Source organism: Cryptotermes secundus, unplaced genomic scaffold, assembly GCF_002891405.2.
Source record: "Cryptotermes secundus unplaced genomic scaffold, Csec_1.0 scaffold145, whole genome shotgun sequence".
NCBI lineage: Eukaryota > Metazoa > Arthropoda > Insecta > Blattodea > Kalotermitidae > Cryptotermes > Cryptotermes secundus.
The window spans coordinates 3,408-16,570 of record NW_019727392.1 but is presented as its reverse complement, the minus strand read 5'-3'; the positions used below and the strand labels follow the sequence as shown (position 1 = coordinate 16,570).

At 34.8% G+C, this 13,163-nt stretch overlaps 1 protein-coding gene across 5 annotated transcripts in view; it reads left to right on the top strand.

Annotated features, from left to right (window-relative positions):
- The window catches only part of LOC111864636 (gastrula zinc finger protein XlCGF52.1), a 20,376-nt gene extending 7,774 nt beyond the window's left edge, over positions 1–12,602 (top strand). For 3 of the 5 annotated variants that reach the window (XM_023852022.2, XM_023852023.2, XM_023852024.2), the window contains exons 4-6: positions 1,012–1,148; positions 1,669–3,722; positions 12,464–12,602. In XM_023852022.2, coding sequence (XP_023707790.1) covers positions 1,012–1,148; positions 1,669–2,548 — 1,017 coding nt within the window. In that variant the 3' untranslated portion in view covers positions 2,549–3,722; positions 12,464–12,602. Of the gene's footprint in view, positions 1–1,011; positions 1,149–1,668; positions 3,723–3,853; positions 4,346–4,760; positions 5,308–12,463 lie in introns of those variants that run through there. The other 2 variants (XM_033751510.1, XM_033751509.1) reach the window with 2 other exon arrangements.
- The last annotated feature ends 561 nt before the right edge of the window (positions 12,603–13,163 follow it).

Below are 13,163 nucleotides of genomic sequence, written 5' to 3'. Positions count from 1 at the left end.
GGGGGGGGGGGGGAAAGGACGAAGAAAATAACTTATCTCTCTTGGTTTGAAGGTTTTCAGATCTGTATATATTTGTATTGTATCATACCAATACAGCATTACTGTGTGAGATTTAAGATATTCATGGCAGTGATTGAACATTACTGTCTTTTGGGGTATGACACCATGCGGTTTGGTAGATAGGTATCAAAATTTCAGAGGAACGCATGTCCTTCATCTTCAGGATGGTATCTGTCTATGAAACTACATGGTGTCGCTTCTGAAAAGGCAATAATCTTCATTTATCAGTAGACAGTATAATTTTCAACGCCTCTGATACACACTGTGCAACACCATTACAAAAATAGACTTGTACTAGAAACTGGAGTATAGTACCTTCCAAATGTTGCGAGGCACAATACGTATGCGCATATCTGCATCATGTCTGGGAGGTTTAAACATCTACTTTACTTTCACATTGCAATTTTCTTTGGGTGTTGTTCTTAAGTTACAGTAAAGTTGTCCCTGTGCTTAACTAATTAAGCACTACACCATGAAGGCGTATGGGGGAGTGGATGTATAGATCTATATGTTCTTGACCTTGGCACTAGTTGGAGGTGAGTGGTCAGCTTCAAGCCCCATCTGCTTTACCCCCAGGAAAGAGCTGCTGATACCCACTGTCTAGGAGGTTGGTGGACCTCAGAGCCGGTCTGTACGTGGAGGAGAGAAAATTCTTGACCCTATGGGACTTCAACTCTGACCCCCCAGTCGTTCAGCCCATACCCAGTTGCTATACCGACTGAGCTATCCCAGCTCCCCTTTTAAGTTACAATAGTGTAATAATGTGCCAACAGTTGTCAGCTTTACACACATTAGCTGATATATGTGTATGGTATAAGTTAACTTTTATGATAGAATTTAGGTCAAAATACTTATATTGGCCGTATTTGAATTTATATTACGCACTTTTTTGGAAAATAAGTGTCAGAACGTGTCTTCTATTTTGAGTAAAGTGCTTTTCTATCTCCATAGGTAATAAGTGAAGCAGAATCTCCATCCGTGTTGAGCATTGCATATCAAATCTCTGATGAGGCTGTAACATCTCTGAAGGCGGAATTTAAGGTTGAAGAGGATGCTGAAGAAATGGGATTTGGCTCTGAAGCAGTTAGGTTAGTTTGTCATTTTCAAATTCATGATCAGCATCATAGATTCAACACCACTGGTTTATTGTGGTCCTAATCAATTCTGTTTATTCCAATATTTCATAGCTTTTCAGAGAATCTTTATGTTGCTATATTGTACTGTTATATTAATGAATTTTTAATCTCATAGACGTTTGTTCTTTGTACAGATGTTTAGAAGGTTCAGTAGTTCACTTTTATGGTGGCTGTTAATAGATTTTGAATTATATAATACTGGATTTCCTTGCAAAGCTGATTAAGGGAAGAGTTCAGACCAGGGAGTTAACTAGACATTCAGATAACTTGTGTTTGTAAATTATAACTTGCATGCAGTCCTTAATTTTGGTCTGAAGTCAACAATATTCATTGCTAACTTTGCTTTTTGTGCAGAAGTGAGGAAAATGGTAACAAGCCACATACAGAGTCCATTCATGCTCTGGCATAATGAACATTCATTACATTAAGTGGGTTACAAAACAGTCATATTGATAAACCTTTCTTATTGCAGTGAAATAACAGAGAAACCATCAGAAACTGAACAGTTTAATTCAAGTTGCCAGTGTTCAGCATGTGGAATATTCTTCCCAAAGAGAAGAGATTTGAATGATCACATGTGTGTATGTACTGGAGATAAACCCTTTCAGTGCCCATCTTGTGTCAAATGCTTCAGTTCAAAATATCACTTGAAGCGTCACAGTGTTGTCCATACAGGTGAACGTGCTTACCAGTGTTCTATATGTGGAAAGTCATTTAATGACAAGAGTAATGTACAGCAACATATGAGAGTGCATACAGGAGAGAAACCATATCAATGCCTGAAATGTAAGAAGTCTTTCACTTGGAAAACGCAGCTTGAGAACCATATAGGCGCCCACAAAGTGAAATCTTGTTTTCGATGTTGTATCTGTAATATGTATTTCAAGAACAAAATTGACATGGATGAGCACACATTTTCACATATTGGAGAAAAACCATATCAGTGCTTGTCATGTGCTAAAAGTTTCAACTCAAAATATCGTCTCAAGAGACATAGTGTTGTTCATACAGGAGTAAAAGCATATGACTGCAATATGTGTGAAAAATCATTTAATGACAAAAGTAACTTACAGCAACACATGAGAATTCATACTGGAGAGAAGCCGTATAAATGTTCAACATGTGAACAGACTTTTACGTGGAAAAATCAGCTTGAGAATCATATCCCTGTGCATACAAATGAAAAATATTACTGTTTTATATGTCATAAAAATTTTAAATTCAGAAGTAGCCTGATTCAGCATGCAAGGTATGATTTGGGAGGACACAGATGTTCTCTCTGTGGTCATATGTTCACTTCTCAGGAGGATTTACACTCTCATAAACAAGCTCATGTTACTGAACCCAAATAATTGTACTCTGTCACAGCAGCCTGTTATTCTACATTCCATTTGTTACAGTTTGGTTTAGTTATCTCTGAATATTTCATGCTATGCAGAATTCTTGGTTTCCTGTATTGACTACATAGTAATATGCATATATATCTATTAAATTATTTGTCAAGAAACTAGGAAAATATGAATTTACATTCCTAACCAATTCTGTTTTCCTTTTTTCATACTCTCTCCCCCTCAGTATTAACTGTAACATGTCAATAAAATTTTGACTACTATTAGGTTACAAACGCTCTTTGAATTGTCTGATAAATTCATGACTCTTCTTTACTTGGTTATGAATGAGCTACCCCCCACCCCCACCCCCCTCCAAAGGAGTAACACAGCTATAAAGCATAATTGAAAGTACCAACGCACTTTCCAGTGTTAGAAGTTTACCTTCATGACCCACAGCTTTCTGCCAGTAGTGAAAGAACTTATTTCTTATAACACCAAAACAGTCTGTCTTAATTCTTCTGTGGCATGTACAATAGGTTGTTCATTTCTGACATATCTGTGAGCATGTTGCTGCACCAGTGCATCATATATGATGTGTCCCACAATATTGTGAATGATCCAAGATATTGGAAGATGGTTCAGCTGAGATTCAAGCTGAGACCCTGTTGTAACTCATCCATGCTAGTTTCTGATCAAGGATACTAACAAAAGTCTACAGTGATGCAACATCTATACATAAAATGAAAAAGAAAAACAGAAAACAAATGAACAAGTAAAGAGTGATATAATTGCTTACGTCAGAGTGATTCACTTGGAGGAGGACCTAAATTAAAAATTATAAACTGTGCAGTAATTTACAAAACTCTGTGATTTCAGTCTGCAAGTGAACTGTACCGACCGAGCGACCGCTGCTTGTCGGCGAAGTTTAGTGCCAACTTTTGCGGATAGAGGCTGTCGCGTCATCAGCGCGACGAATCCCCATGGCCGTTAATTTCGGTTCTCAAAATTTTGGAACACCATGTTCTTCATAATACTGGTTTGGTACCTGCCTTCCCAGTTTGTGCCAGTTCCTTCAGCTTGTGAATTCTCATGCCAAAACATGTGTAAACATGGAATGGCATGTCAGACTCTGTCTCCAGGTGAAGGGAGACCATTTGAACATTGTCTGTATCCCGTTATCTCCACATATACCAAGGTATGTACCTGCCAAGTTTTATTTTCACCAGTACATTATAGAGTGATTTAAAATTATTAATTTGTAGCCTCCTATGAGTGAATCACCCTACAGTTTAAGTGGTTGTCTGAGCACACGTATTTGATTTGGAGCTTGCAGCAGCGAACTTGAACTGGCAACACAGCATGTCTCATAGAGGCTAGTAGGATATCAGAGGCCATGTCTCAAATATTAAGAGGTTTGAATCCTGGCGTACCCAACAGAAAGGTAACGATTTTCACCCCTTCTTAGAAGACTGCTGGGCAGTGTGAATGTTGAGATTGATAGATGCCAATCTAGTGCTCTGACTTCATGATTGGATACTGTTGATGATGATGATGATGATGAAGTAAATGCTGTGCACCATACATGCATTTCTTTTTTAAATTCCTTATTCATCTAAATTGTGTCTGAAAAATGAAGTCTTCCGTTAGCTTTCTTATTAGCTTGACTCAGGGTCGTCATTGCTTTCATGCTGGATGTGGTGCCATATAGTTTGATACGGAATATTGCAGAAAACTGTAATCTTAATATTCTCTGCCATTAGATCAAACAAATCTGATATAAAGAAAGCAGTCTTCTGGGATTTGGCGCCGTGTATATGTGGTGTTAACCGACGTTTCGGAGGATCGTATCGCCTCCATCTTCAGGGTAGCGACAAGACCGTGAGAACGGTAGACGTGTCTACCGTTCTCACGGTCTTGTCGCTTGCAGAATTCTTACACTTTTTCTTCTACCCTGAAGATGGAGGCGATACGATCCTCCGAAACGTCGGTTAACACCACATATACACGGCGCCAAATCCCAGAAGACTGCTTTCTTCATAGTCACCACCGTGAAAGCCTCAAATCTTACAAACCTGATATAATTTCAGTAATCTATAAAGCACTAGTATCTTATGAATGGTGGCATGAATGTATGTGTTCAGAGGTGCATGAGCATCCATGCCTATATGTGCATGTGTAGGAATCAGACTAGATAATCTATTGTTTAACACAGCATAAAATTAATTTAAAATAGGTGTTCCAGATTATATTTTCTGATACACTGTAAAAGACTTAATAAGCACAGCAGTAGATATTGTGTTAAAAGAATCTGTGGGCCATATATGGTCCTTTTAGAAACTTAAAACAATAGTAAAAACATTATAGCTCGAACGTGAGATATCACTGGAGTGGAGTCAGTTTGTCAGTGAGTTAGATAACTGCTGGGATTCAGTTGTTGTGAGCTGTTGCTGAGGCCAGGGACAGTTCGGGAACCCAGAGGAAGGGGAGCATCCACCATTCGAAGTCGCTACTGAGCAACGGCTAGTGAAGACACAGCAGGCTGAGAAGACTTATGTGTGTGCTCTAGTGAACTGTAAAGTGTGTGAATTAGTGAAACAGTTAAGTCACTTATAGTCACGTATCTTTAATTACCAATCCAAACCCCATCTATGGTCACTAAAATTGTGACAGTATATTATCGCGATCATCTCATAGAATGTTCGGCAATACGCCAAAATGATGGAATGTTTTTTGTTCTTTGTAATAAAGTACACATTGCTGCAGGGTGTGTAAAATGGTAATGGGAATGTTATGATGATTAGAGGTGGGTGCAGAACATTCATTCATTCATTCATTCATTTAATGCATTCTGTTAATCCATACAAGGTCAAACCAACCTATGGGATATAGAACCCGTCAAGATACAAATATAATATAAACATAAAATAATGATATATACATACATTCATAAAGAGCACAATAAGGACATCAAGTAAAACACAGTATTGCATAACAGCAGTGTCACAAAACACATTTTGATCAAAGACACAAAGCAAAACACAGTATTGCACAACAGTCTCACAAAACACAGTTTGAACAAATACACAAGATAATAGTGAAGACAATGAAACATGAATGAATTGAACTTACAGTGGGAAGACCTCCCACAACTAATCAAAATGTACAAAGGGCAAGAAATATAAAAAGAACCATATTCATTAGGAAGTTAATTGGTAATATTCATCAATATTATAGAATGCTTGTTCTGTAAGGTAGGTTTTTAATGAAGATTTGAAATGCTTAATATCTTTAGATAGCATTTTAATATTTAATGGTAAGTGGTTATAAATCTTACTTCCAGAAAAGAGTACTCCTTTCTGTACAGATGATAGATTTGTAGAAGGCAAGTGTAAATTGTGGTTGTAACGAGTATTACTATCATGAATATCAGAATTAGATATAAAGCAACTTCTGTTCGTGATGACAAAGACAAGTAGTGAGAATATGTATTGAGACTGAAGTGGCAATATTTGTAATTTTTTTAAATAATTCACGGCATGAGTCGTATCTACCTGAACTAGTAATAACTCTTATTATTATTTTTTGAATTTTAAAAATACTGTCACTGAGATAAGAATTACCCCAGAAGATAATACCGTAAGATAGAATAGAGTAGCACAAGAAATAGGAACAACTATCATAGGTATGTACATAATTTATAACTTCATAAGAGTAAACCATTAGTAATAGAAGGTTGTTTATTCTACACCAGATTGCCCATCAACATAAAAGAAATTTATAATTACTCTTTTAAAAATTGAAATTGCTATATGTTTCGGCTATTCTCAGGTAACTATCCAGGTTGTCATAATTCAATTCAGTTCAATTTGATTTCATCCATGGATCATTATACATGATATGGGACAAGTCAAAGATTAATATTAATACTAATACTAAATAATAATAATAATACAGAAATAATATGACAATATAATAATAAATGACTATAATAATTTAGCAGTCTTGAAAACAGTTTCTGTGGTCTTGAATCCTCGTTAAGATGGCACCAGGCACATAATTCCCAGAAGCAGTCACGAAGTGTTATTTCCTGGAGAGATAAATGAACTGAGCAGTAAGCGTTCTCATGACTTATATTATTCAACACTATGAGGCTAATTGATTCTTGGAATATATAATTTAGACTGACTAGAACTCTTTTCTAAAAAATAAAATACTCGTCTACACAGTAAAAATAATAAATGAACCGAGTGGTAAGCGTTCTCATGACTTATATTATTCAACACTATGAGGCTAATTGATTCTTGGAATATATAATTTAGACTGACTAGAACTCTTTTCTAAAAAATAAAATACTCGTCTACACAGTAAAAATAATAAATGAACTGAGTGGTAAGCGTTCTAATGACTTGTATTATTCAATACTATGAGGCTAATTGATTCTTGGAATCTTGGAATATATACTTTAGACTAACTAGAACTCTTTTCTAAAAAAGTAAGACACTCGTCTACACTGTAAAAGCAATGATCAAACAGGAAGTTTTTCAAAGCTTTCTTGAATCTGTTTAGTGCTGGTGTCTCCTTAATGTAATATGGTAAATGATTGAACATATGAAGTGCAGTATTAATAAAATTGCCTTTGCATAAACTGGTAGTACATGAAACAATATATAGGTCATCTTTTCCCCTTGTATTATATGAATGTATTTCCGAAATGGTTGCAAGAGTATTCAAATTTGATTCTGTGTATACCAGAGTTTCATAAATATACAAGCATGGTAAGGGCAATATATTTAAATAATTAAAATACTGTTTACAACTAGTAGTCTCCTGAATTTGCATCATAGCTCTTTTTGCAACTTAAAAATCAATTTAGCTTTTGGTGAGTTGCCCCAGAATAGTATTTCATATGATAACAAGGAATTCAATTCAGTTCTTTATTATTAATGTGCCGAGTCAACAGCCGCAAGGCCAATTACAGACACAGCACAGTGCAGATGAATGAATTACATTATAGACAAACTTATTAAAAGTCAAATACAAATTACAGTTAAGTACTTGGAAGAAATAATAATGAATAAAAGTAAAAGTAAACAAACAAATAAGTGATAATTATAACAGTAATAATAATTTCATTATCATTAAACTAAGTGCTATTACGAATTGAGGAATGAAACATAAATATTTAATTAAGAAATGAATAGTATAGATTTTCAGAGGATAATATACGTAATTCATTTTGTTTTACTGAACATGCAAATAATAAAAATACTAACAGTTATACTATATTTAAAATTTGTTTGGGTAGAACATTCCTGGCTCCGAATACGTCAACATCCCTGCAGACAATATTAGCAGCTGCTGCACATCTAGCAGAGGGACAATATTTAAATAAAGAGCAAACACTGAACAATGCAAAATCTCTGATATACCGAGCAGGAACTCGGAGACCAACAATTTCCAGGACAGAAGGGCAGAATTTAGAGCCAAAATAAACTTGAATAAGAAAGAGAGCATCAAGGCGATGTCTCCTAGTACATAACGTATGTAATTTTAACTCCTCAAGAGCAAGTAGGCATAATATAGAGTACGAACAGACTCCAGCCCTGATACTCTTTTTACTACTCCTAGACCAAAGCATATTTTACATAACTGTTTTGCCAGTTCCTGGGTATGCATAGACCACCTTAAACTCTTATCTATCCAAACTCCCAGAAATTTTGAATGTTCTGAATATTTAATGGATGTATCATGAAACTTTATTGGAGGGCATTGAAAATGTAGATTTTGAGGCTGGTGAAAGGATATTGCTATTGTTTTCTCTTTATTAATGATTAATCTATTCCTTTCAAACCATTCAGAAAGTTTATTTACTGTTTCCTCTACTTTACTCTGGACACTGTCTACACTATTTCCTGTTATAAAAATAGTAGTGTCATCAGCGAAAAGTGTTGGCTTTCCATGTTCTAAGCTAGATTCTAGGTCGTTAATATATATCAAAAATAACATTGGTCCAAGAACAGAACCCTGTGGAACACCATATCTTATTGGTTTCTTTTGCGATAGACAATTAGTAATTTCATTAGTTTCTTTATGTCTATAGGTAATTTCCACTGTTTGTTCCCTGTTTTCTAAATATGATTGAAACCAATTTTGTGCAACCCCTCGTATTCCTATTTCTGCCATTTTTCTAAGCAAAATATTATGATCTACTAAGTCAAATGCTTTTGACAGATCCAAGAATAACCCTATACTTATTTCCCTCTCGTCCACAGATTTATAAACCCTTTTAAGAAACTCTGCAATTGCAGTATTCGTTGATTTCCCTTTACAGAAGCCATGCTGTTTATCACTAATTATACTATGGTTTTTTAGAAATGATAAGAGTCTTGTCTGCATGATTTTTTCAATTATTTTTGAGAAAACAGAGATCAGCGAAATTGGTCTATAATTCCCAACTTCTGTATCAAGTCCTTTTTTGTACAATGGTTTCACTTTTGCAATTTTTAACTGGTCTGGAAAATATCCAGTTGAGAATGACAAGTTTATTATGTATGTCAAAGCATGTGTTATCTTAGGATAACACTTCTTAATAATATAATCTGAGATTTCATCTACACCGGTTGATTTTTTGTTATTCAATTTTTTTATTATGCCTGCCACTTCTACTTCTGTAGTTGGATTTAAAAACATACTACCACTGTTATATTTTTTTGCATTGACATTAACTTCAATATTTTTTTGTAGTGGATTTCTATTCAAGATATCGTGAGCAATGCTGGTATAATAGTCATTAAAGACATTAGCTATGACTTTTGGATCCTGTGTATTTGTTCCATTTACATTTATTTCAATATTCCTAGTTTCTTTTTTATGTTTGCCTAACTCCTGTTTAATTAGGTCCCACATAGCTTTAGATTTGTTTCCTGCTGTATTTATCTGTATGTTATTAGATAATTTCTTGGCCTCGCTAATTACTCTGTTGTAAATTTTCTTATACCAATAGTAATATTTTTAAACTCTTCTGATATGTTTCTTTCTTTCATTAATCTATTAAGAAACCTGAGCCTGGTGCTTGATACCCTTATACCTGAGGTAACCCACTTATTTCCTAGTTGATTAGTTTTTACCCACTTTTTAGGCATAGCTATGTTATAATAATACTGGAAAGTACCTAAATATTCATTATATGCATCATTTACTGAAGTTTGCCTAAAAACAGGTTCCCAAGACTCCTCCTCCAATAGGTAGTTTAGGTATTCAACATTCTCTTTAGTACAAGGTCTAACTGTTTAACTGCAGCTTGCCTCTTTTTATTTATATGCTGCATCTGTACTTGTAATATTGGTGCAAAATGATCAGAGAATCCTCTTGCTGTTACCTTAAAGTTGTAATCCCATAAATATTTATTTAATATTATTTGATCTATCGCTGTTTGACTTCTAAATCCTATTCTTGTTGGGACATCGACTATTGCTTGTAGACCCTATAAATTTAACATTATTTGTAATTGAGGATTTACACTGTTACCCAAGAAATCTATGTTGAAATCACTTGCAATAATAATGCTCTTCCTTTTGTTTGTTAAATTATTTATTATAGTATCCAGGATTTAAATAAATGTATTAATATTACTATTAGGAGTTGTGTAGACACAAATAATAATTGTATTAAACTTGGTAAGTTCAACCATACTGGCCTCGAAATGTTCTTCTTGATTCATGCTTTCAAGCAGGTTATAGGGCTTTGCTTCTAGATTTGATTTAATATAAATACACGAACCTCCATGCCGTTTATTTTTCCTACAAAATTTTGAAACAAGGGAATAGTTCTTAAAATTATAATAATCAATTTGATCTTCTCTCAACCAATGTTCAGTAATGCATAAGACATCCAAATTTAATGCTTTATCAGTTAGTAAGACTCCTAAATTTAGCTTTCTGTTGTTTAAACTTTGTACATTTTGATGAAATATTTTAATACTGGTACTTATTTTATTACTATGTTTGAGGGTACCAGCACTATACTGATCTATAAAAAATCTTAACTTTACTGGGGGCCTCCTCCTCCTAGTTAACATGCATACTTCCTGCTGTTGAGCTCCTGTAGATGGTGCCATACAGTTGGGAGATGGGTCTGCTGAAGTCCTCTTCTCATGTTTCCCATTGCTAACTGTATTTTCAGTACAATTAAGATGATTTATTTTCAAATTTATATTACTTCGATGTTTTCCATTTTCGTTTTGCGTTACGTTTCCATGCGCTGCCTTCCTTTTGCGGCCTCGGTGTTTCCTGTAATGTGTAATGACGTGATGTATTAATGATTTTATTAATTAATTAATTTTGATAGTTGTTTGATTTACTTACGCGTGCTTTTTGTGTAGTTCGTATGGATGTCGGTGTGGTTTTATCTTTTGTTCTGAAATATACAAAATATTATTTTGTTATATTTCTGCGTCTGCGCGTTTTCTTTTTTTTTACACTTTTGTGCCCCATTGGTATGCCTTTTTTTTTTTTTTGAGATCCCCATTTATTTGCAATCTGTATAAATACATTTAGCAAATTGTTGTGAGTTGTGTGAAATGACGTGTGGAGGGGAGCTCATTAGTTCCCCTCCGTATAAGAATAGGTTGGGGCATGGTGGGAGAAGGGGAGAAACTTAAGCTAAACTTAAAACTAAACTACTAACTAAGATTATATTTTGAATCTGGTGATCAGATCGATTGGCTGGTGTCGTTTGAGGCGCCTTAGGTCTGGTGGTTGTAGTAGTTGAGCTGCAAGTTCGTTGGGGTGTGTATGTAGTCGAGCTCTATATTGGGAGCTCCATTGGCTGATCTCTTCCTTGATTGTGTTGATTTGAAGATCACGCCTGATGATCGAATTTGGGACGTACCATGGCGCGTTGGTTATGTCTGCGCTGTCATTGGGTACCAGGCCCACTTTCCCCCGTGCATAACTTATATTTTCCCATGCAACCTCATGTCGTCTTGCATAATGAAGTTCAGAGATAACATTACCTTTCAATGTGTAAACTGCTTCGAAACAAGTTACAATAATGACTAATAACATTTTCTTTTTCACACTTCGCTCCCTGCAGTCCAACAAACTGGCGGCAAAATTCTTTCCAGCGTGACCAACGCGAAAATATTAATGGTGAAAGAGTGCACATTGGATATCTCTACGGCGTAAATTCATTCATTCATGAATACTCTCTTCTCTGTTCGGCTAATTGTAATGCAGGATAGTTCTCACGTGCATAGCTTTACCTTTGGAAAGTGCAATTTCTCCTGTTCACAGGTCTTCGTAGAAGCTTATCTCGTTGCCGACCCTTGTTTTGAAGAAGTGTGTCAGATTTGGTTGGTGTGACTGGGTTCAGCTTACTGCCAACCCTGAATACGTACAGATGATACTTAATTTTAAATTGCGTATATTTGTATCGGCTTCACGAAGTGGGTACAGATAGTAAAATACGGTACAACATATGTGATAATAGAAAATAATTAAGTTATTGCTGAGCTAAGATTATAATAGGTTAGTACCGCAATATTAACGATCGGTAACTATGATTGTGTTGTCAATTGTGTTGGAAGTTTTTGGTTCATGACATAGCTTTATTGGTGACCTGAACTTTGTCCCGTGAGAATATACTGTTATGTAAGCAATCTGAATACTGCTTGTGAAATTAGTGCGAGGACTGACAAGATAATTGCAAAATACATGGGATTTCACGAGTTTTATATTAATTTGTTACAAGAATACATCCTTAAAGGTGGCTATTATTGAAGCTTTGCTGTTTTATTACAAATTATAGTTTACACAGTTCCTTATGGTGGTTCAAATATAATTAGTGTTTTTTCTAATCTCGAAGTTTCTGATGTAATTCGCATGCAACAGTTTATGTAATTCCATGTTTCACATGCAAATCCAACTCATTAAAAAGGTCCTGAGGAGCGATGGTCCAGGGTGACTTAGTTGTAGTTCCAGTGCAGTGAAGTTTGTAGCGATAGCACGGTGAGTAAATGTAAATTGAATTGAATTGAATTTATTTACATTCTATAAATCCTAAGCAGGTTAGTACCTTTGGATACAGAACAAGTCAAAAGGTTACATGCATAAGTACAGGCAATTTTAGCTTAAAAATTAATATAACTTAATTTTACATCATTCTCTATTTACATTGAAGTATTCATCTAAAGAGTAGAAGGAATGAGCATGTAGATAATTCTTTAACTCTGATTTAAACTTTTTAGTATCATTGCCCAAGTTTTTAATACTTTGTGGCAGATTGTTGAACACTTTTATGCCAGTAAAGTAGACTCCTTTTTGATATACTGATAAAGTTGATGAGGGTAGGTGGAAGTTGTATTTTTGTCTAGTATTCATGTTATAGACATCAGAATTTAATTTGAATTTATCTTTGTTGTAAACAACAAATAGGAGAAGCGATAATATGTATTGCGATTGAAGCGGTAGAATTTTTAATTTCTTAAATAATTCTCTACATGAATCTCTACTTCTACATCCTGTAATGATTCTTATTATATTCTTTTGTATTTTAAAAATTATTACACTATGTGAAGAGTTCCCCCAAAATATTAATCCATAGTTCATAATAGAATGAAAGTAGGCATGGTAAACCA